The sequence below is a fragment of the Apteryx mantelli genome, chromosome 8, assembly GCF_036417845.1.
Source record: "Apteryx mantelli isolate bAptMan1 chromosome 8, bAptMan1.hap1, whole genome shotgun sequence".
Classification (NCBI taxonomy): Eukaryota; Metazoa; Chordata; class Aves; order Apterygiformes; family Apterygidae; genus Apteryx; species Apteryx mantelli.
The window spans coordinates 36,256,657-36,279,778 of record NC_089985.1 but is presented as its reverse complement, the minus strand read 5'-3'; the positions used below and the strand labels follow the sequence as shown (position 1 = coordinate 36,279,778).

At 37.0% G+C, this 23,122-nt stretch overlaps 1 protein-coding gene across 1 annotated transcript; it reads right to left on the bottom strand.

Annotated features, from left to right (window-relative positions):
- Window positions 1-1,364: 1,364 nt before the first annotated feature.
- SCP2 (sterol carrier protein 2) lies at window positions 1,365-23,016 on the bottom strand. Its single transcript, XM_067301267.1, has 16 exons — window positions 22,971-23,016; window positions 21,635-21,689; window positions 21,021-21,092; window positions 19,629-19,760; window positions 18,472-18,536; window positions 17,507-17,633; window positions 16,581-16,644; window positions 16,181-16,267; window positions 15,391-15,541; window positions 14,344-14,491; window positions 11,422-11,529; window positions 9,499-9,652; window positions 5,656-5,749; window positions 4,977-5,106; window positions 3,539-3,618; window positions 1,365-2,273 (listed from the first exon to the last, which is right to left on the bottom strand). The coding sequence occupies exons 1-16, from the start codon at window positions 23,010-23,012 to the stop codon at window positions 2,178-2,180; spliced, it is 1,605 nt and encodes a 534-aa protein (XP_067157368.1). The 5' UTR covers window positions 23,013-23,016; the 3' UTR covers window positions 1,365-2,177.
- Window positions 23,017-23,122: the final 106 nt, after the last annotated feature.

Genomic DNA, 23,122 nt, shown 5'->3' with positions numbered 1-23,122 from the left:
GAGTTAAAGTTACTTTTATTTGAGAGGCGCGACTCCTACCTACTACAATCCTTTGGATCAAACAAGTGCACAAGAGGAGACCGATTCGTACGATCAGATGGAATCAAAAAAAAAGTTTTCAGTGGAACAAGGATCTGTTTATTCAACACTGAATTAATGACTTAGAAAAGGGGATGGCAATAAAAGTGAGGCAATAAAAGTTCTTTCATTCAGAGCAATAAAGAAAAGGGGTACCTACAAGAGCTGCAGCAGGTCTGAACACTGACTGGACCATAAAACAGGCACCTGACATTCAGGGTAAATCAAGCAATGCACACAGAATGAAAAAACAAGTTCCAGCTTCATAGTGCAAAAATAAGTACTGAATTAACATCAAAAAGAAATGAGGCCTCAGTTATGAGATCTAAGAAAACGTCAGCTCAACACTCAGAAAAAACAAATGACAAGAATTGGGCAAGGGAACCAGAAAAAGCATTTGTATTTGTGCCCTTGTACCTTGAAAGCCTTTTAGCATGGGGTGACCAGAACACAATGTACAGAAAAGAAACATGGATGGTAAGAAGGTTAAAAGGACTTCTCTGTGTGGCACAGTTAAACGAACCAAATTCTCTTCTTCAAGCTGAGAAATCTGAAGGTGATAGGGCAGGACCGTAAGCACCAGGAGTGACACAAAGTTGTTTGCTGTTTCTTCCACTGCAAAAAGTCTAAGGGATATAAAATAGAACTAGCACTTCAAAGATTAAAAAAAAGAATAAATTTCATTTCACATAATGTGTAGGTAAGTTGTGGAAGGTCTTGACAAATGCTAAAAGGTTGTCAAGGATTCAAAAAGGGACTGCACAAAGTCATGGAAGAATAATCCACCAAGAACTACTAGATACACACATATCACTTCTGGCTCAAATCTGTGAGCTGATAATCACTGGCAGCCAGGAAAGTATTCTGGGCAAACAGATATTTGGACTGTCTTACTATTACTTCCAAGGTACGAACTGTCAGAAAAAGTAGTCTGCTAGATGGATTTTTGGTCTGATCCAGTGTAGCCATTCTTACAGTTTAAGCAATCTCACTGTTCACCAACCACACCAGTAAAATGACTGAATAAATTCAATTGGCTTGAATTAGTTCATTTTTATCATGATTTTAGTTAAGTCAGGGAAGTGAAAGTTTATGGAGAAGTTCCTCTCTCCTGACCCATATATGAGAGGTGTATATAATGGACTGAGAGGTAGATTATGGTGTATCTAGTGACAGTGACTGAGGTGTAGAAAATGAATGACTGTGAGAGCTCTTAGTGATAATCAACTCAATGCATGAATTTGAAATCAGTATTTACAAATCCAAGGAAAAGAGACGCACAGAAGAACAGGAAATGTATATTTAATTATGTATTAAACATCCAACCAGAATACATTTTCCCAAAGCAGAAGTTAAAGTTTTTACATTACTGATAAGAATTTCATAATGATCAACTCCAGAACTGCTTAGGAGAACACAGGTAAGTGTTGGTTAGTCTCCCTTCCTGCTCTCCTGGGGAACCTCATGTTTCTTGAAGGTAAAGTATTATTAAATCCTGTACATCTCAAAGCAATGTTCGAGTTCCAACTTACTTCTGGATGCTTTCATTTATTTTTTTAATTCCAAAGTGGTAATAAGAAAAGTATTTTATAGCAAATTCCCTAAAACCTATTTTAAAAAAAATGTTGTTAGTGATCCCACTTATAAGACCATTTTAATTTAAGCAGCAGCAAATTTGTTAGAATGGATGTCTGAAAGCCATGACCTGCTATTATGGGTTTTTAAAAAAAATGCAACTAATTTAATTCACATGTCAATTTATAATCTTCCCCACTGTCTTCCCAACTAACTTGTAAAACAGTAAGCAGCCTCATTCATCTTTTCTAAGTTTTATAAAAATTTCATATTGGTTAAAACAGAAATTTTGTTTACATAATACCCACCATATATCATTTGTAAGAGTTAGTGCCTCAAGCTTAGCCTAAAAATCTTTGCCATAAATGGATGGAATTCCATAAGAGTATTAAGGTCTCTTAACCACAGGATTTAGGTGAGACAGGTCCAATTAAGTCCAACCTGTGCCATATTATTGCCAATGTCTAGTTTCATTCTAACCTTTTGTCAAAAATACCAAGAACTGACTGTTTAGTGTAATGATCTCAAAGTTTAGCTTTGCCTGGCTGAAGTTGTAGATTCTGAAGTTTCATTGCCATGCCCATGTTCCCAGAAACCTTCAATTTTCCTTGAAAGAAAGCCTAAAAAGAAGAAAGATTGTGTGAAATGCAGTATACCACACTTCCCCAGATGCACACCCCTCCCAAAACTTTTGACTGGAAGAGAACCAAAATATTTTATTCCACCATGCTATTTTCAACTCTGAATACTTTAAGACTGTGATAGATATTCTAATTTCATTGCAGTACATCACTTCCACAAAACTTACAGGCATACTCGAGCATGAAAACTAGGAAGAAGAAAAAAAAAATCCAAAACCATACCTTTAGATTTTAAGACTCTTCCACAAGCTAATGGGCTATTACATACACTCAGGTCCTAGCCTGCACTCTTATAATTCCAACAGTTCCTAGCAGACACCTTGCATGCATCAACAAATGTATTTTCTGACACTAAAGGGCAGCACAGTAACCTTAGAAAGCTGTACATTTATACTTAGTGTATTTGTGATAGCTAAACAAAATACATTTGGTATCATGTTTCTTGCCTTATCATAATGATGTATTTGTACACGAAGCAGGACAGAATACCCAGTGTTTCAGTGATGACAGTCCATAAAACAAAGTTCACTACCTCAGTTGACAGTTATAAAGCAGTAGTGTATTAGGGAGATAGCGGATGCCACGACTGATTTCTAAAACTCCTTGCTCCCTCTTGCCCCACAACAACTGTTGCTGTTACTGCTGAATTCAGTTTTACAAGTCTAGTTTGCAAGCACACATGTTAAGGATGTTGTGTTTTTTCCCTCATGATCTTGTAAAAACATGAACTGCATGCACTAAAATATTTAAGTTTTAGATATAAAATTTTAATTGCTTCTGAATTTCCTTCATATAAACTAAAACAGTCTAACTATAAACATATAACATATAAACAAAAACATTTTAACCTATCAGCTTCTGCTAGATATGATAGTTAAGAACAGAACACTTCTTAGTTTGTGGATATTCTTTAATTACCATGTGATTACCTCACCAAAAACCTAGAAGAATATTATAGCATTCCAAACTCAAATATGCAATAATAACTTAAAGTTAACTTAGAGATCAGGTCTACTTGTATGGTCTGGATGCTTTTAGCACACTGAGGAATAAAAAAAAAAAAAAACTCAAGTGTTCCATGGATGTCTACCTCAATTTCCACTTCCCAGTATCAAAATTTCTCCTAACACTCATTTCTTCTAACAAAGGGCAAATATTCCTCCTTTCTTAAGTCACATTATCCCCTGGAAACACTTCTTTCCCCTAAGAAACTCCTATGACCATTTCATCTTTGCTATACTTACTGTCTGAGGATTCATTTTGCCAGTCATCAGAGCTAACAAATCAGCATCAGCCATTGTAATTGTGCAATCAGCTTTCTTATCTGTAAGGCAGAGTGAGCATAAAGATTCAAACAGAGATTAAACAGTAATACAAGCTGCAACTCCCTAAAGAAGCTCCTGATACTACAGGTTAGTGCAGTGGTATCTAAAGTACTTGCAAATAAGGACCATTATAAAGTACCAGCAAAAGGTTCTCCAATAGCCAACAGTGATCTGTGCCACCTTGTAGCACAGACCATCCCAACACTGAAAACAGTTGGATCTTTCTGAAAGGTGCTAAGGAAAATTATTAGCTTAAAAAAAACAAACCAACCAAAAAAACCCCACTTATAATTAGATAGAATGCTAACTGCAAAGGTTCACAACCATCTTAAGTTTTATTAAGCTTAAATTTCCTAGTATTAACTCATGATAAACATGTTCTCCCCCATGAAACTTCCTGAAGATATTTATCACTGAAATTTCAGGCATTTCCTGCCCTTTATTTGTACGGGAAAAATATGTGCGTCCTGAAAGTTCTCATTCGTATTAATTCAAATCCAGAAGTTTTTTGGATCTCCTTTACCAGAAAAGAGCTGAAAAGATATTTTAATAAGTTCTCATACATTAATGTATATACTAAAGGGCTAAAAACTGCACACACCTTCTCCCGCACTCATCTTATTAATAAACTTCAGTTTGTGATAAAAGGCTGTCCATACAACAGAACACAGTACTTTTCTTTCTGTAATACCTTAGATCAATGAATTCCACATCAAATCCCCTGTAATGTTTTCAATTGAAAACTTCATGATGCAGGTTCATAGAAATAACGAGATTCTGAGGAGAGAGCTGTCTTTGGCTTTTTATTTATGTTAATGGGATGCATTACTTCAGATACTGGACAAGACACTTTCATGACAAGGGTTCAAATCCTTTGTTTCCAAAATTTTGGGGAGGGTTCCCCACCACCACCCTGCCTTTTTTTAAAATGGAACTTGACCTCTATGTCAGCTAGTACAGTATTTAGGTCAGTCAGTCTCACTGTTTAACTAGCTGCAAAGGAGAAGTAACTGATTAGATGCACCAGCTACCAGTGTCTCCAACAAGCAACTGAAGGAAGGGCTACAAACTACTGATAACATTTTTTTGGTATTTTGGTTCCTGCAGGAGTCTCATGACACTACCAGGCAACATTTGACTGGAGCCTCTAGGAAAATACACAAATATCTAGACAGACTTCAGAGTAGAATACGTTTAAATCTTTGTTCTAAACATCATGGATTGAAACTGTCAGTAATGAGAAAGGTAGTTCTACCCCTCTTTTGCTCAAGGTCACTATAGTTTGAACAGAATATGAATTGATATTCTTTTCGTTCACTGTGTGTTTCTTGCAATGACATAATAAATTAGCACTGACCTGAATTAACAGCCACAGACCCTTTTCCATTTTTCACATCTACTATCCAGGTTGCTTCTTTCCCATCAGGACCATCTTTTACTTTGAAGGCAAAGATACCACCTATTTTCTTTACAAAGTGCTCTCCTTCCTGTAATGACCAAGCAATATACAAATTATTCATTTCCTTCAAAATAATTTTAAAATAGTTTGAATTAAACAGAAGGCAATAGAAAACCTTCACCCTTTCTACTAATCAAGAGAGATTCATTTCCCTCTAGTAGGCTTCATCTAAATAACCAAAAAAATGTACTGCTATCTGTCTCTACTAAACTATTAAGTAAGAGAATTACATCTGGCTTAACTGTCTGTCTTGCTGTAAGTCTGACAAAACGTAATTTCTTCTTTTACCACAGTGACAAAGCAAGCAGCAACACAAAGTAAAAATTCCTGGTGTTAACTAGCAAGCTCCTCACACGCAATCTCGGCTTGCCTTTACCGTACATAAGCAGGAACTGTCTGAAAAGTCACAGAATAAACAGCGTAAGATTTGCAACACAGTGAAATTCAAAGCTGTAACACTTGTTTCAATGAGCAGTACTGACAAAGTGATTGATGCTATAATATTCCCTTCAGGTTTGGCATATGTTCTGTCACAAATTAAAATCCCCTGTTATAGGTAAAACAAATAGTCAACTACCTCTTGGAGCTTCTTTTCAATCTCTTTGAAGACCAGATGTGACTTAAATCCATCAACAGCTGCGCTGAGAGGCATAGCCACAACACGGCGGTCGCTGGAATGAAAATGCCATTCATTTATTTTATTTTATTGTCATTTATTTATTTTAATTGTGTTTTCAGCATCTTCAGACTATCTTGAATAGGCCAACCAAACTGAAACACTTCAACAGCATAGAACACTTATATCCAAGTGAAGCATACTCCCTGACGGGCTAGACAGCCCGAGTTAAAAGCACTTCAAGTACCTAGATGTTTTTGCATGTGTGGGCAGGAAACTGATTTTACAGCAAGGGTAAACCATTAATCTTATTAAGAAAAAATAGGCAAAAATTATTGCCACACTGTGCATGCAAAGAGAAAAGCAGCACACGTACCATCTCAGAGTACTACCTTGTTTTGACAAAACTAAGTCCCTTATAAAATGGTGCCAGAAGTTTAGTTCTCCTGTTTCCAGAAATGGTCCCTACTTCCACCGTCCTGCTTAACAACTTCAAAATAATTGCTAGCCTCTGTAGTAGAGGACAGTAAGACTCATTCTGCCATTACAGCAACTATCTAGAAAAAGACAACTCTCAAGCTAGAAGTCTTTTTTTTTTCCAAAAGACCATAACTTAATATTTTTAGACTTGCTTTGAAAGTCTCATTTGAAATACAAACTGACATTTGAAGCTATGGGTTAGCTGATTAAAACTTTAATTTATTTTATTTTGCTGAGTATATTTTAAAGACAAACTGGCTACATTAAAAGCGAATTATTTTGTTTTTGCAGATTTCTCCAGATTTTCTGGAGAAGTACTCCACCCTGCGTGGCCTGACAGGCACCCAGAACGAAGCAAGTACAGAGAGAGACGTCCAACGGAGAGGCAATTCGAGCAGCAGGAAAGACAGGTTTATAATTACTATCATCTTGTGGCAGCACAGTTCAAAACTGAGATTGGGTGTGATGCTGTTGAAGTGACAGCATCACTTCAGACCTGTTACTAGAACTGCTTTGTGTCGTGCTAGCAGTGAAGCACCCCTGCAGATTCTTGCTAGGGGAGCAATAGTAAACGCTGCGTCATTTGAAGAAGACGCATCAACTTTGCTAGTAAACCAAGGTTGCACTAACAGGATGCAAAACTGCAGATGCGTAAGGTGTCAACAAAAAGCAGAACTGTTGTCCAAAAAAAAAAAAAAAAAAAAAAAAAAAAAAAAAAAATCAATCAAGTCCTGCTGCCATTTACCTTGATCTATATTCATGGCAAGTATTACTGAAGCCATTGATTACAAGCTAGATCTGAATCTCCAGCGATGCAATGCAGAATTAAAAAAAAAAAAAAAAAAAAAACTTACGAAAGATCTTCATAAACATGAAATTCCACCACCTTTCCCCCAATTACGCAATAAACAAATCATTCAATTACATCAGCTGTGTCTTGAACAGATTAGCTGAACTGCTTCCTTCCAAAGTCTGATACACATTAGCACAACTCATGTCAGGTGTCTTCCGCGCACAAAGCCTTAGAGAGAAATAAGGGGTTTTAAGCCTCCCATATTACAAAATGGGTACTGCTAAGATTTCTATGCTTTGAGATGCACCTGAGACAGAATTTAAAAAATTTTCTATAGCAATGAAGGTCAAGTCAGCTTTGGTAAATTAGGGTTAACGTCTTTAGGAGAAGTGTTATCTGTAAATGTAAAGTTTTTTCTAACAGGAAGGAAGGCGCTACTTTCAGTATCTCAACATTAATGGTACACAAATATATAACAACATATTTCCTAGTCTGTAAAATTACAGGCTTTTTAAAGACAGAGCTCAAAGCAATGGAAAAAAAACAGTATATTACCTACAAAATAGTATATTACCTATAAAAGTGTTTTCCCCCCAGATTTAGGAACGTAGACCAATGCCCACTGACAAGTTTTGTAAGCATATGAAGAATCAATGAAAACACAGGATTTTCCTCTGTCAGACATATCCTACCATATAGCCAAACCTCTGGCAGATTGAGGAAGAGACTGGATTATAAATTCTGACACTCTACTACAAAAAATTACTGTGCAGCCCCTCTAAGTTAAACTGCTGCTCTCATTACCTCTTCCACAGAGTATACCATAATCTCCCAGGAACTGTAGGAGTTTAGCTAAAATGCACATTAGAAATAGGAGTTGGGAGAGGAATATTTATTTCTGGAAGTTTACCACATGATAATTTTACCATCCACATGTTTTTAGAGCAAATATAAAATTCTGGCATCAAGCTTTAAAAATCAAAACATAAACAACACAAGGAGAAGCTCAATCTTTGTAAACAAGATTGAAAGTGAAAACAAAGGAGAGTGTATACTAGCAAAGTCTCTCCTGAAACGGTGTACTGGTGTACTAAAAAATTTCAGTATTTCTCCCAATTCCTGTCCATCCTAGCATAGAAATATAGCAGATTACAAGATGACTTCACAGCACTGTTTTCCTATATCGTTCTGAAGTATGCTACAATTGCAAAGGCAAGTTCTCTAGCCTGGATTGGATGTTCTCATGCCTGGATTCTAACAAGCACTTAGAATCATATTATATAAAAAAAAAAAAGTTGGAAACAATTTCTTCACAAAAACAGCAATAGTTTTAGCAGCAAAAACAGTGGACAGCTGTATTCCCACAGATAACTTTTTTCTTTTTTTTTTAATACAAGCCTCTGGAAACAATAATTCCCTTTCATAGCGCCTGTTCTGTTTTGGGGGGTTTTGGTTATTTGTTTTTTAACACGGTATTTTTCCTTCTCTTAGGAGACAGGAAATTATGCAAGCCAAAAATGGGATATTTTGTTCTTTTCAAAAAACTTATAAACAGCATGCAGTAAGAGTTATCAGAAATAAGACACTGTGTAAGTTATAATCTCCGTATAGGCCTGTGTACCTGCAGCACTACAACAATTCCAACTGTTGAGCAAGTTTTAGCTTTTAGTGCGATTTCTTTCTTGCACAGAAGGGAAAAAAATAGCGCTAAAAAATTCTTATATAAATATTTTATAACCAAAATCATCTGACAATTCTTTGTACCCACATCATCATCAATAATATATAACATGATTAAGCTTGCTCTTGGTAAACAAAACAAGTAGGCAATACGTTTTGCAACACAGATTTTGAAATTACTACATTTCTACTAAGCAATAGACTGTCTTCAAGGAAGTCGGTGGCAAAATCTCAAACAAGAACTCCAGTCAGGAAGGCTGACCTCTAAACTGCTGATACTGTCTTCCCACTGAAGTGGAGGACTTCCATGACTCAAAGCAATTGCTCTTTTACAAATACAGATACAAACTATGGTTTTAGTCCATGTTTCCAGTTCAGTGTCCTCCCACCCACCCACCCCAAAAAGCCCCCAATATTTGACAGAAGTCCACTGTTACTTCATTAAAGTATTTGCCCTTAATAGTTTTAACTCTCCTGCACCATTCTGAAGCGCAAGGACATACAGCAGCTTTCACGGCGCTTTACTGCAACTTGGCACTTCACTTTTTTTTCCCCCATGTATATATCTTAAGAGATCAGTGACAATTCTACATCCGCTCTTCCCTCCTAATTAAGACATTTTTGTACTGAACCAGAAAGATATGGGAACACAGCGAACATGAAAGCAATTCTCGTTTCCACCGGGACTAGGCCCGCAGCGAAAGCTCCCGCGGGCAGCCCACAGGCTGCAGGCGAACGCCGCGCCCGGCCCTGCCTCAGCTTCTGCTCCAAGGGGACCCAGGGGGAAAGCGAGCTGCTTCGGGCAGCGCTCCCGCGCGGCGGGGCGCGGAGGCCGCGGCGCCCGCTCTCACCTGGCGCCTCCGGGGAAGGCCGCGCCGTAGAGGGTCACCACGGCGGCGCCGCCGAGGCCCAGGTTGTGCTGCAGCGCGACCTTCGCCCCCGGGACCTGCCTCCCGCCGGCCAGGCCGCGCAGCTGCCAGCAGAGTTCGGCGCACTGCGCCAGGCCTGCAAAATCGAGCACAGAGCGCGCAGGACACGTGCGTTATACTGCAAGGGAGGAAAAAACCTGCACTAAACACCCCCATGGCTGTGACTGAAGCTACTACTAGGTTTAGCTGGTTAACGGCAATAAAGAACATACTACAGGTGTAGTCTATAAACTCCCTTCCCTAGTAAGATACTAAATGAACACATGCAATATGATTTGAGTAGGTTAATTCACGATAGCTCAGTTATCTAGAAAGGTTTTTGCCGGGAGGCCCAAAGTGAATGTGAATGCATTTTCATTACAGCCGATTTTAAGATTGCGTTTACCTTTTTACCCTTTGCCTCTTCCTTCTATCAGTTATTTTTCTACCAGTCAGTTAGTTTCTATCAGTTATTCTGCAATTATGATCCAGCTCCTCTGTGGGCACATTTCTTCTTCCCTCATCATCCGCAGAACTCCTTCCCGTCCCGTCCTGTCCCTTCCCCAGGCACTTGCATAGGCCTTTGGGCAAGAGGGAGGAGCAGTCTGCACACTGAATTTCATGCATTGCCCAGTGAAACGTTGTGAAGAGGAAGAGTAAAAAGTTCTCTTATAAATAAGTCCAGTCTTATATATGAGATTTAACAGCTTCCACACACATTCCCTCCACCTCATGTGTCTGGTGGAGCATCTTGCCCTGGAATGGTTTGGAAATTTAAGATGACATATATGACCTGTGATTAGCATATAACTAGCCTCAGGAATGTTTTATAATGAAATTAAGACAGTCCATGGACATGCCATTTTCTGCATTTTAATGATTCTTCCCTCCATCCCACTGAAATAGAGAGGAGCATGAATACTACTAACTGCCTCTACATTTATCATTGTACAAGTGACAAAAATTCAACACACTCCTGACAAAAATTTAACACACAACTAGCAATACTTGTATCCTGTTACAGATACCCACATTCTCATGTAAATAGAATGCTATTCTTCCAAAGTCAGTTCGAACACTTTTTTTTCCTGCCAAATTAGCTACAGATCATCTAGACATTTACAGCTATTTAGAGTAAGATTGTTTCAGAAGATTTCCTCTGCTCCAACTTTCTGACAACTTCTAATTTCCAAACAAGGAAGGTGAAATATTCTCATAAATCCAAACACATTTTGGAGCCATCCCTTTTGGAAGTAAAGTGTAGCAGTTTAAAGAAAACAAAAAAGAAACAAAAAAGAAGAGCCTACGTTGCTGGGAAACAGTGACTAACAGTGAACTTGTGATGTAAACATCAGATAAATATTTGGAAGTCCCAGGCTCTGAAATAGCTTTTATTACAGCTAAAAAAGCTATAGGCTATTCAGATGCAGTAAAGATCTAAAAAAATTGAATTATAAAGGACAAATATATATGAAAATAGTTATTGCAACTACATTCATCAGAAGTTGCACTACTGAGCAGTGATTAAAAAAAATATTAAGCTGTTTTGCCATTTTTTTAAATAATAAAAGAAAAATCAGCACCTTGAAATTAAACTAGTGCTAAGGATCAAATTTACACTCCAAGTATTTTGGTTTGACCAACCCTGTCAGCCTGCCCTAATGCTTGCATTAGCCAGAAATGAGAATCAATTCCAGAGCTTCCTTCTATTTTATGAATCCTATAATCCAAGCCTTCATTTGTTTCATAAAGACAAATGCACACTCCCGTTAACATAAATAAAGAAAAAGTGGGAAGCATCTGCTCAAGAACTGTATTTCATATCCAATTGGCATGGCTAAATTAAATAAAATATCTTTGCATTACCTGTAGCACCAAGTGGATGCCCCTTTGAAATCAAGCCACCACTAGGATTAATAACCCATTTTCCTCCGTAAGTATTGTCTCCTCTGTCAATCAGGTCACATGCTCTTCCTATAAAACAGTATTTATAAAAGAAAGTGTCCATTAAGTTACAAAGATCATTTCTCAGTTCTGTTGCTAACCAAAGATGTTGCAAATATTTCAGGTCAGTCAAAACTCAAGAAGTGTCAGAACACAGATTTTAGAAAGAGCAAATTGAAATTGGACAAACTACATAAACAAAACTTGCTTAAACTCCTTGAGAAAGTGTAATATGTAGAAAAGAAGCAAAATGACTACTGTTTGATATCAAAGTTTTTTTTAATTAACTGGTTTATCAATCTATAGTATTATGATTTAATCAATTATGCTGTTCATCATTTCATTAATTATGAAACTACAATGATAATTATGGTTTTTAACAGAAGTTAGTCATAATTACGACCACTCTTAATATATTTTTGCTTTGAAATCTCCAATAAATATTACTTGCAAGAATAGCATCAACATACTGCAGAGCTAATACTTGAAGAGATTCTTCTAGACATCATCAGGATTCATAGAACACATTAGGTAAATATTAATTTGCAAAGGTGAACAAAATCCCCTGTATTTTGATTAAATTGCTTTCTACTAAAAATCCCTCTAATTTTCAGTTAAAGGAACACGAGATATAATTGTTTGTGTTACACAGTAATTAATTAGGCTATAGCATAGGCCTGGCAGGAATTTCTTGGGCTACGTCCCATAATACCAAAGGCAACTACATCATAGAAAGATCTTGTTCAAATTTGAAGTGGCCAATGCTCCTACTGCAATGCTGTCCTGGAAGGTCTCCTCTACGTATTTTGTTTCATAGGTTTTGGTTGCCAAAAAAATATGCACAGTTTTCAGATTGTAAGTTTTATAGCAAATTTGTCTTTTAGATCACTAACTTTAGCTCTTTGCTCTCCTCCTCTACCCCAACTTAAAATCTCTTTAGAAATGCAAATATATCATGCTTGTTAGTCTAATCAAGCTGAGCTGTAGAAGCAAGCTCTCTGTTCCTCTGACCAGCGACTCTTCTCTCCTCCAGTCAAGATTCTGTATCTTTGTTGAACACAGTATTTCAGATGAAACCCCAAAGCTTTGTTCCACATTACTGAAGTTCAGAGGAAAGCTACAAACGCTCCTAATAACTACAGTGAGATAACCATCCTCCTTTTAACTATATCCAAATGATGAGCTCAAATTTTAAGTTAGTTGTTGTTAGTGCTCAAGTGGATGGTCTTTTGTTTTGTACTACTCTAGTCTTTCTTTCCATCTAATTTTTCATCTTTCTTTTAATTCTTTCCTGTACTGGCAATAACGCTTCCTGATGGAGTGTAAGACATCATAATATTTCTACTATTTTTGCCATTAAGACATTAAATAAAATCACTCCCAAGATTAATGTTTAGAAGTGCTTAACTTGCCAATCTGTTAGTTCCTATCCTTTCAGCAGACAGCTCTCCCCTCTCACCAGTCCCTTACTCCCTTATTCTTATCCCAGTTTCTTCAGCCTACTTTACTAATGTCAAAGTCCAAAAAAGATCTGCCAAATTTCCTGTATTTAGAACACTGAGTCCTCCCATTAAATGCAAATACCTGGTTAGTCTTGCACATCTAAATCCACAGTGTATTTTATGCAATTCCACTAGTCCCTATGTCTAATTAATCTATCCTTCAAGATAAGCGTCACACCACTGGGGTCCGGCTCACTGAAAGGGCATGAGAATTGCACTCTTAAATGTTACCAACTTACCATACACAATATTTATTTGTCAAATAGGGGTATCGCTAGGACTCTACTGTATCTTCAATGAAAGGAATGAAGCTACAATGCTACACGTGAGTATTTGAATAATGGCAGTCATTTTCCATTTTACTGTAGATACTATAAAAACACAGCAAAGAAGGCAGTAAAGAGCAAGCATTCAGCAAAGGCAAATACGAGAAGACCTACACGCACAACAAAGTTTTCCTGCAGGTTCATAAGCTTCTTGGTTTACATATGGATGCTCAGAACTAATACAATACACCATCTAGTGATAAAAGTATGATATTTTCTCAAAATTACTTAAGGACAAATTAAAGAAAGGCTATGTCATGATTATTATGATTATTTACGCAAGGCAAGAATATGTTTAGAGTCTGAATACATTAAACAATGAAGTAGTAGTGCAACAGATCATTTACTTGAAATCAAGCAAACACCTCTAAAGTAAAAAACTTCTGGATTGCTTAATGATTTGACTTACATCCCTAGAACCGAATTCCACTATCATTTAGCCTGTTGTAAATGCACTTCAATGAAATTACACTAATTTAGACTGACTGTACTTTGTTATATAGTTAACTTCACAGGCATGTACACAACTTGCCAACAATTTTCTGTATTTTCAAATACGGTTATTTCAAGATTTTTTTTTTTTAAATAGCGATATCAAAGTTACACAATTTGGTTAGGCCCTCTATTTGTGATCCCTGAAAAATGGCTTAATGCTGAGAAGGATGAAGAGTCTTTAAATTCCTTCCTCTATTTGCTTAAAAAAGCCCTTTCTGCACATGCTAACCACCTGATTTTGTGTAATTGTCCAACACTTTACTCTGATTTCTAAATAAGTGTAGAAGGCAAATTAATGGTTTCTTTTGTTACATCAGTTCTATAGTTTGCAAGTCTTATATTTATGTTACTACAGTGGTAACTTGCATTTTCCTTTTTTATGAGGTTTGCTAATAAGGCTTTCAAATATAGAAGATCTTTCAGCAGAGAACTCGGAAAAGTTCTAATTATATGAATAAATAAGAAGATATATTTTATATTTTACATTTTAATAAAACAAAAATCTTCACTGATGCTATTACCTTCTGGACAGAGTCCCAGGGCTTCATAGGTAATGAACTCATTAACTGAGAAACAATCATGGAGTTCAATCACATCAACATCTTCAGGCTTTAAGCCTGCTTTTTCAAAGCATTTTTTAGCAGCTTTTTTAGTCATATCATAGCCAACCTGCAACGAGACAAAATCGTAAGTTAAAACATCATGAAAGAAACATAACTAGTGATTTAATTTCTACACCTAATTTTTAATGTACTTGCTATATATCCTGTAAGTGAAAATAACCTGTAGGAGGTAGCATTTTAATTTAATGTATCTAATATCATAGCCTTTAATTTTTATACACTATGAGTTGTGCAGAAAGAGATAATGAACTTAATTTCACTGTTGGTATGTGGAACCTTTTTTGGGGCATTTCCTCTAATTTTTTTCCAACCTTGCTGACAAACCAAATTGCTCCTTTGAGCGACTTGGACAACGACCTTGAAACAAACCTCAAACTCTGCCTCAACTGTCTTGCTACCTTTTTCCACTAGAATTTCATTGGTAACCTAAACAGAACATGACAAAAGAAACTATTTGGTTCTACTTAATCAAGCTAATACTCATGACTATAACTGACAGATTATTTCAGCTTCAATATTACACAGACATAAATAAAATGATTTTAAAGTTCTGTTACTCTTATAATAATAACAGAGAAATTTAAGAAATGGGTTCACATGACACAGATTACACTTCTTCCTGTTCAAGTGGTTAAAATGATATTTAAAAAGTGATATTTAAATAATTTGTTAAAAAAATTAGATTTCTGTTAGCCTATTAATAGGATTTCTTAGTGTTACTGTGCCACTGTATTGTCTGCCCTCTTCACCTGCCCAAATCACAGTATTTTGATGTTCATCATGAAGTACAATTTGTGTGCTTACTGGCATGGAAATGCCTACAGCATCATTAGGACTGGCAGGTATTAAAAACAAAACAAAACAAAAAAAAGACACACCACCACCACCATCCACCAAAAACCCACACCCCGAGGAATATCAGGAAATACAAAACCGTAAACCTACCATCTTCAGACAACTGTTCTCTTCAAATGTGCTTGGATAATCAGTAGTCATCACCTGGGCTAGAATTTCCACAGCTTTTGGCTGCAACTTGTGCCTTTTCACAAACTCTTCGCTAGCCAAAATTGCAGCTGCAGCACCATTTGATGTTGGACTGATTGAAAGAAAATAATTATTTCCTCATTCTGTATTATTAATGCTGATTTTCCACAGAATTACCTTAACCCCCTCCCCAAAAAACAAACAAACAAACAACAACTTTGTTTAGCAAATGTCTCTGAACCTAAATTCCACCAGTGCTCACTGGACTCTTTCAGCTTTTAAAGTTGCCCATTTCAGTAATATTTATAACAGACTTTTGAACAATATGACATTTCAATAGAAATGCTTCATTAAGGTTTTTCTATTAAAAAAACAACAACAACAACAACAAAAGCCCTTGCTTGGCTAAAAACATTATAACAGCAAGCCTTGCAAGAGTACGTGGGAAAGGCTGAAGAGGAGAAATAATACTTAACAACAACAGATGTACATTGATAGAAGACACAGAAAGACATTGAGAGTGCAAAAATAGGACAAATATTTCAGTTTACTATATTATACTGTTAACAAGTATCTAAATAGTGTTTGGTCAAGACAGAGATTCATATTTGTTTTTATTTATGAGAAGTTGCATTTAAAATAATCTGTAACTTAATTTAGACACAAACAAACTTTTATTTAAATAGATGTATGGCCACGTTTGTTTTAATTTCAAGATTTATCTTTCACAAGGCTATGTTGTTTTTCTTACCAACACTGTAAGACAGTCAAGAAATCAAAAATTTTGCGAGAATGAAGAACTTCATCTAATGTATATTCCTTTTGGAACTGGGAATACCTAAAAGAAACATACACATCTCAGTTTGAGTACAGTCCTCAGCAGCACTCATACTAGCATCACACTCTCAGGCAACTATATAGGTGTTTTTACTGAGTACAAGGCATTGGATCAGAATTTATCCTGGATTTATATATATATACACATACATATACATACATACACACACAATATATATATTATATTTTTTTTCTCACTCCTTAATAAAACATACACTCTGCAAAGTTTTTTTTTTTAATAAATAATTTTCACTTTGATGTGAATTTAATAACAGCACCATATGTTCAATATGGAGGTATAATACTGTACTCACGGATTCTTAGTTGAATGGCTATGATTCTTCCATGCAATTTTTGCAAAGTATTCTGGGTTTGTCCCTGGAAGGAAAAAGAAAGCTATGTTGAGATCCTACAGTTATCCAAAACAGCATTAACATAGCATTTTAAATGCTGCATTAGTCAAGAATTTGACCTTCACAAACGTCTTTAGAAGAGATTCACTGTATCAAAGCTTTCTTTTGAACTCAACTGAGGTCCACAAATTATATTGAGAGATAATTTAGATAGAGACCACTACAAATTGGTTCATTTCTAGATAACATAACATCCTACTTGGACATTTAACACTAACATAAACTTGCAGAAAATAAAAACATTTTGAGGTATTACTGTAATTTGAACACTCATTTTCATATCCACTACAAAACAGCTGCACTTAAACATTGCCTCTAGTTTTTTTCCCATATACTAGTCTAACCGGAAATAAAAGATCTCAACAGGCTGGAATACTGCAGAATAAAGAGACTACCTTGGAGACAATTCTCTTGGCTGGTGGGAGGGTCAGAAAGAGCAGTGGCATTAGCCCTAGCTGTATACATTGAATCAATTAAGCACAAAAGCTGTTGTCAAACAATTCGGTCACAAGCCTAGCTACCCATCCTAAGGCAAAAGGAAAATACAAGGAGTTAAGCCACCTCATAACACAGACTCTGCGGAAGCACACATGATACTGCTAGACACATTAGCACCACAGCCTTTATTTTGTCTCCCTGTTGGTTTTGTCTGCCTCCACCCCATCAACTTTTCTGTAGACAACTCGTCCCTTAAGTGCTAGCTGTAGATGTTGCAGTTGTAGTATTTGAAGGACAATGAATGACATTGATGTTTAAAAACAAAATCATAACTTTTTTTCAGTCACTTCATTAAAAGAAGACAATGACAAAATATATTTTGACAATACCATACTTCTCCATATGTTCTTTGCCAGCACTTGCGAAAAACTGAGGTGCTATTGGAGCACTGGCTAAGCCATATTTATTTATCATTAATTCCACGTGTTTGTCAATTGGGTTAGTTCTGTCTGAAAACTAAAAAGAAGAAAAACAGGTTATAAAGCAAGCCATAATCTCTTTTTCTTTAAACAACATCCCTATACAAATGCAATGGATTTCAAGCAAAATAGAGGTTTTCTGATTTTTTTTAAACAATTCCACTGGACAGTATGTTGCACTTCAGTAACGTTTTGAAGCATTTATAACATCCCAACTAAAAGAAAGGTTAAATAAAACATTTAGCATTATCATCACTGCACTGATTTGTGATAAGAATCGTCTGGTATACGATTTCTATCACAGTCACTATTTTCAGAGGATGACTTCAAGGGTTTTTTCCACCTTGGCTTAAAATCCTACACTTAATACTATTCCAAGCTAATAATAATATTGTATTAACTTTATATTTTCAATGAACCTGAAACAAAATATTGTAAAGCACGTTAAGGACAACTTTTAGCCATTCCTATCAGTTGTTAAATTTATGATTCCTCACCCAAACCTATGCATATATCATTAAATTTGGAATTACATATAGTAAGTAATACTAATTGCCATAAGGCAAAAAAAAAAAAAAAAAAAAATCCTGCAGTTCTCCAATAAACAATATGGGAGAGACAGAAAGAAAGGTTTACAGAAGCCCTTAAGTTTTCAGGAAAGCATACTAAATAGTCAACTGAGTAATTTAAAACATTCCATACAAAATTTGCAAATCATAGCTGGAATCAGAATGATAAAACTCCCAAGAAGTTTCCATGAATCAAAACACAATAAAATCCTAAAACAATCAATATTTATGAGAAGATATATCAGAGAAAGAAGTGTATTTCATCTAGGAATACAATGAAATGTACAACATGTTTTAGACACTTACGTTAAAAGCAAGGGACCCCTTTGCCATCTTCTCAAAGCCAAGTGCCAGAACACAATCTGCCAAATCTTAAAATAAAATTTGTGGGTATTTGAATAACAATTTAATTATAAATGACATTATGTACCAGTAAGCATTTTATTACAATAAATATACATAAACACCTACCAGCTACTCTTCCTCCTTTCTTAATTTTTGAAAGTGAGTCAAATTGGGATGAGAATGGTATTAACATAAAAATATTGATATTAAATATTGAGAGATCACCAGAGAGTTTGAGGGGTTTTTTTGTTTTAATAATTCTCTATAGCTTAACAGCAACTATCTTATAAAACCAAGCACTCATGTCTCAGCCACAAATACTAGCATAAGCATACAGAACCTTACTATAGATAGTTTTCATGACAGAAACATCAGCAGTTGATTGCAAGAAAGTGTCAAAATCCACAAAGGAACTCCAGAAACAGAAGGTAACTCTCAGCTATCAATCCAAAGCAGAGTCTGTCACAAGATGTTCTCTCCTCCCCACCAAAAATCAATTAGGCAAACACTTATGTTAACATTGAGTTAAAAAAAAGGAAGGGGGGGAGAGAAAGGGGACAGGGAGAGAGAAAGTCAAGCTTTTTAGTCAGCTGCTTCTCTCCTTTCTATCCTGCAGATTCCAGTTTCTTGCAATATTATAATGCAATTCATTCTACATTCCTCCAAAAAACCTTCCAGAAAAACTAAACGGGGTTATTACTTATCAGATTAGGTTCATATAGCTTATGACACAGGAAAGGATGTTTACATCCATATACACCATCTTAATGAATCACAGACTTAAGTCTCTTAGGCACATACATAAGGCTCAAGTTTACAATGACAGTCCTATTCTTTCAAGTCTTTTGTGTGTGTGTGTGTGTGTGTGTGTGTACACACACACTTTAAGTTTTCACAATGTATTTAAAAGCAGGGGGAAAAAAAAAACTCAGTCCATACAGCACTGAACAACCTCTTCAGTAGAATGAAGCAGAAAACACAATTCTGCCTGTGAAGATAGGACATTTAAAATTCAGAGTACTCTTTCACACACATGTTTGCTAGTCCCATTCCTCATCAAGTTACAGTTACAGAAATAAAGAATATATATTTACCAGTTCCAGAGCAAAATAACTCACCTCCTTCTACCAATTGCCTGGCCATGAATAAAGCAGTAGATCCAGTGGCACAGTTGTTGTTAACATTAATGATAGGAATGCCAGTTAAACCCAAACCATGATAGATGGCCCGTTGTCCACAGGTTGAGTCACCTTTACACAGAGATATAACATTAAAATAAGGTACATACTCAAGCTTTGCTAGCAAGAAGAAATTCCACCACATATATGCAATACTACAGGTTAAACTGTAAACTTGAACTTTTGAACTGTGAACTTGAGTACATCTCAAAGTATCCACAGTACAAGAACCTTAAGAACAAGATGAAAATCATATTTTAAAAAAACAGCAGTGTGTCCTGCTTCTGTGACACCAGACGGTGAATTATTGGAAGGTAACTGTATGGGACACAAAGGTATTAGTGTGGTTTAGAAGCTGCTATAAATATCACAGCAGACTGATCCTACTACAGTTACCATAATAGAGTCATTAATAGAGAAACACGAAGAAAATAAATGGACAACTCTCCTTGAAATGGAATGGAATGAAATCCATCAACTGGACTGATGGAAAAGGGTTCAACACCATCTCCTCTCTCTAAAATAAGCAGTGATGGCAAGATAAAAGTTCTGCTGAGAGTGTCTGCTAGAAATCTGTTTGAGAGTCCAGCTAGTAATGAGGGCAGGGCAGCACTGCATAGGTATCTGAACCACTCAGGTTTCTTTACACCACCTGGGAAGCATTACCCTGGAGCCACACTGATGCATATACTCTCTATAATCTTAGACCATACATTAAATCATGTTTATGTTTTCACATATGTGCATAGGATTAAAATAGTCATGAAAACTCTCACAGTAGATCTCGGCTATCACTTAGAGTTGAGTCCAAGCAGATACATCTTCTATGCTCTTGGGCTGAAAGTGCAAGGACACAGAACACATTTGATTCCAAAAATACCTCTTAGCAAGTGTCTCCAACTCAAGAGCAATGGGTAAACAAGCTTACCCTTTCTAGTGCACATACAACAAAGATGAATAAAACTCTGCTATAATTTTAATTTCAAATATATTGCCATAAACATTACAACATGTAAGTTTTGCATCACTTGCATAAAGGCACTGCTTGATCTTGCTGAAAGAGCTACTTATAAAAGACACATTTGCAAGACAATTTTCTTGAAATCTTTCCATACCAGGGGCTAGTACTGTAAACTCCATAGATTAACAGGCACAAATCTGTGCTCACTAAAAAAAAAAAATAAAAAAACCCTAAGTAACAGTTCTACCAACTGACGTGATTAAGTATAATAACCTACATAAGACCCCTGAAACCGATAAGATCCCCATACATTTAACTTTATCCACACAAACATCTGCAAAGTCACATCCTAAGCAAATGATGTTACTTACCATACACATAACCCACGCATGCCTGCTCCACTGCTGAATAAGGAATGCCAGCATCAGCTAAAGCCTTCTGGCCTTAAAAAGTTAAAAAACAAACAAACAAACCAGCTGTCACAACCATAACAAGTAAACTTAATTTAGTACGTATGATTCAGCATCTACACAAAAGAATAAAACAAAGCTGTAAGAATTTCTTAATAGACCATGCGAATGGTTAATATAGTCCTGCATCCTAACTCTCACAGAAAGAACAATTCTGCAAACTCTGGGCAAGCTTCTTTAACAGAAAATTTCATCCAATCAATTCTGCGTTCATGCACAAAGGTTGTTGGTCCTAATGACAGTATGTTTAAATACTATATGCAGATAAAAAATTATTTTAAGTGTCCAATTTTAAGCTGTCCTTTGGACTTCAGCACTGGAAAGCAGTGAGTTGAAAAGGTCAGTTATAGGCTTTGTGGCACTGTTCATTTTTATCAGTTTTTAATTTGCTTTTTAAGTGTATTTATTTACTGAACAATAGTTGCTCCCTCACTTGTATAATAAAAAGATTAACTGTAAGATTTAGCATAAGTGTCAGGAATCAAAACTAAATGTCTTCTTTATTATTAAATTACCTGCTTCCTTTACCAGGTCAGGATAATCAATGTCCTTCTCATTAGGCTTTACAAACTGACAAAAAAACCAAAAACACACACACATAATAGAGAAAATGAATACAGTATCCTTTGCTCAAATTGGTATATTTAAAAGCTGTATATTTAACTTAGAAATGGGTTGTGAACAGTCAGCATTACACTCTCTTTACCAATGCAAACAACTTAATTTCATTGATCTAAAGGATCTGCACAACTCCTAAGTATTACTGCTAGAGCCTGTGCTAGAAACAGACAAGCACAAATTAAAAAAAAAAAAAAGACAGAAACCAAAAACCATTTTTGCTCAGTCTTAAAGAAGATCCATGACTTGTATGGGGACGGACAACAAACCTCTCCAAAGCCTGCGGATGGGACAGAGAACGACTGTCATCTTCACCAATTTGTTATAAACCATGACATCGCTAGGGCCTTGATAAATACTTCCCTTCTGCTATGCGTTATACTCCTATTCACGGCACACAAGACACAGTTAGCATATGAAAATGCGTTTGACGCCTCCTTGCGCCTGCCTCCCCAGTTCCAGCCGTTCATACCACTTGGCTGGACTTTCCCTAGTGCCTCCCTTTCGGTAATATTGACCGAGGACTTTCATACTGAAGGTCACGTGAAAAATTGGCCAGTGAACTGATTATTGTGCAACTCTGTAAGAGCGACCTGTTTTAACGGTATTCCTCAGGCCAGGGAAAGGCCTGGAGAGGGAAAAAGAGTATTAACAACTTCTCCAACCTCACTAATCTCACAGCTGCGATAATCTATTTCTGAAAATGACAGGCACGGTCTGTGAAGGGGGCAAGTTAGACACATCTGAATTACGCATCGCTGTCGTGAGAAGGCACAAACTTTCAGTAGATGTTACACTGTTAACGTTAACGAGAAAGAAAGGGTAAAATCCTAGAAGGCTCCTTAATAAAATACTTAATACACAACCCGGTGCTTGACCAGCTTTAGCCGTCTGCTCCACACTAACCTTCCTCCCTCGAGTGCGTCACGAGTGAGTTGAAGACGAGGTCTAATCGCTTCCCAAACCGCACTCTGTAACCCAGCCCCGCCAACCGAATGGGGTGTTTCACCTCTTATTTCATCCCGCCCCATCACGGCCTGAGGAGAAATTCCCACGCAACAACATAAGCAAGTTCTCAGCTCTTCTTTCCCCCTGACTCCTCTGGCGACTACCGAAGTCGCCTTCAGCTTCACCCCGCCGGAGCAGAAAGGCCCCTTTCCTCACGCGGAGGGTCCCCGGCTAACGGGCACCGGCTACCGGGCCGGGCGCGGGGCGCCGCACGCAGCCCCCTACCTGCGTCATGCCAACGCCCACCACGAACACGCGGCGCGGCATGGCGGCGGCGAGCGGCGCGCGCGGCCCCTCCCTGGCGGCGACCGGTCGAGGCGCCGCCGAGACCCCCGCGCGTGGGCGGCGGCGGCGGTGGCAAGGGGCGGCGGGAAGGG

Excerpts from the sequence above, each read along its gene's own strand:
- SCP2 (XM_067301267.1), bottom strand. The coding sequence starts at position 23,012 with ATGCCGCGCCGCGTGTTCGTGGTGGGCGTTGGCATGACGCAG. Across the intron at positions 19,761-21,020 it reads ATGCGTGGGTTATGTGTATG|GTGACTCAACCTGTGGACAA; the intron begins GTAAGTAACATC and ends CTCTGTGTAAAG. Across the intron at positions 18,537-19,628 it reads CAGGCAATTGGTAGAAGGAG|ATTTGGCAGATTGTGTTCTG; the intron begins GTGAGTTATTTT and ends TTTTATTTTAAG.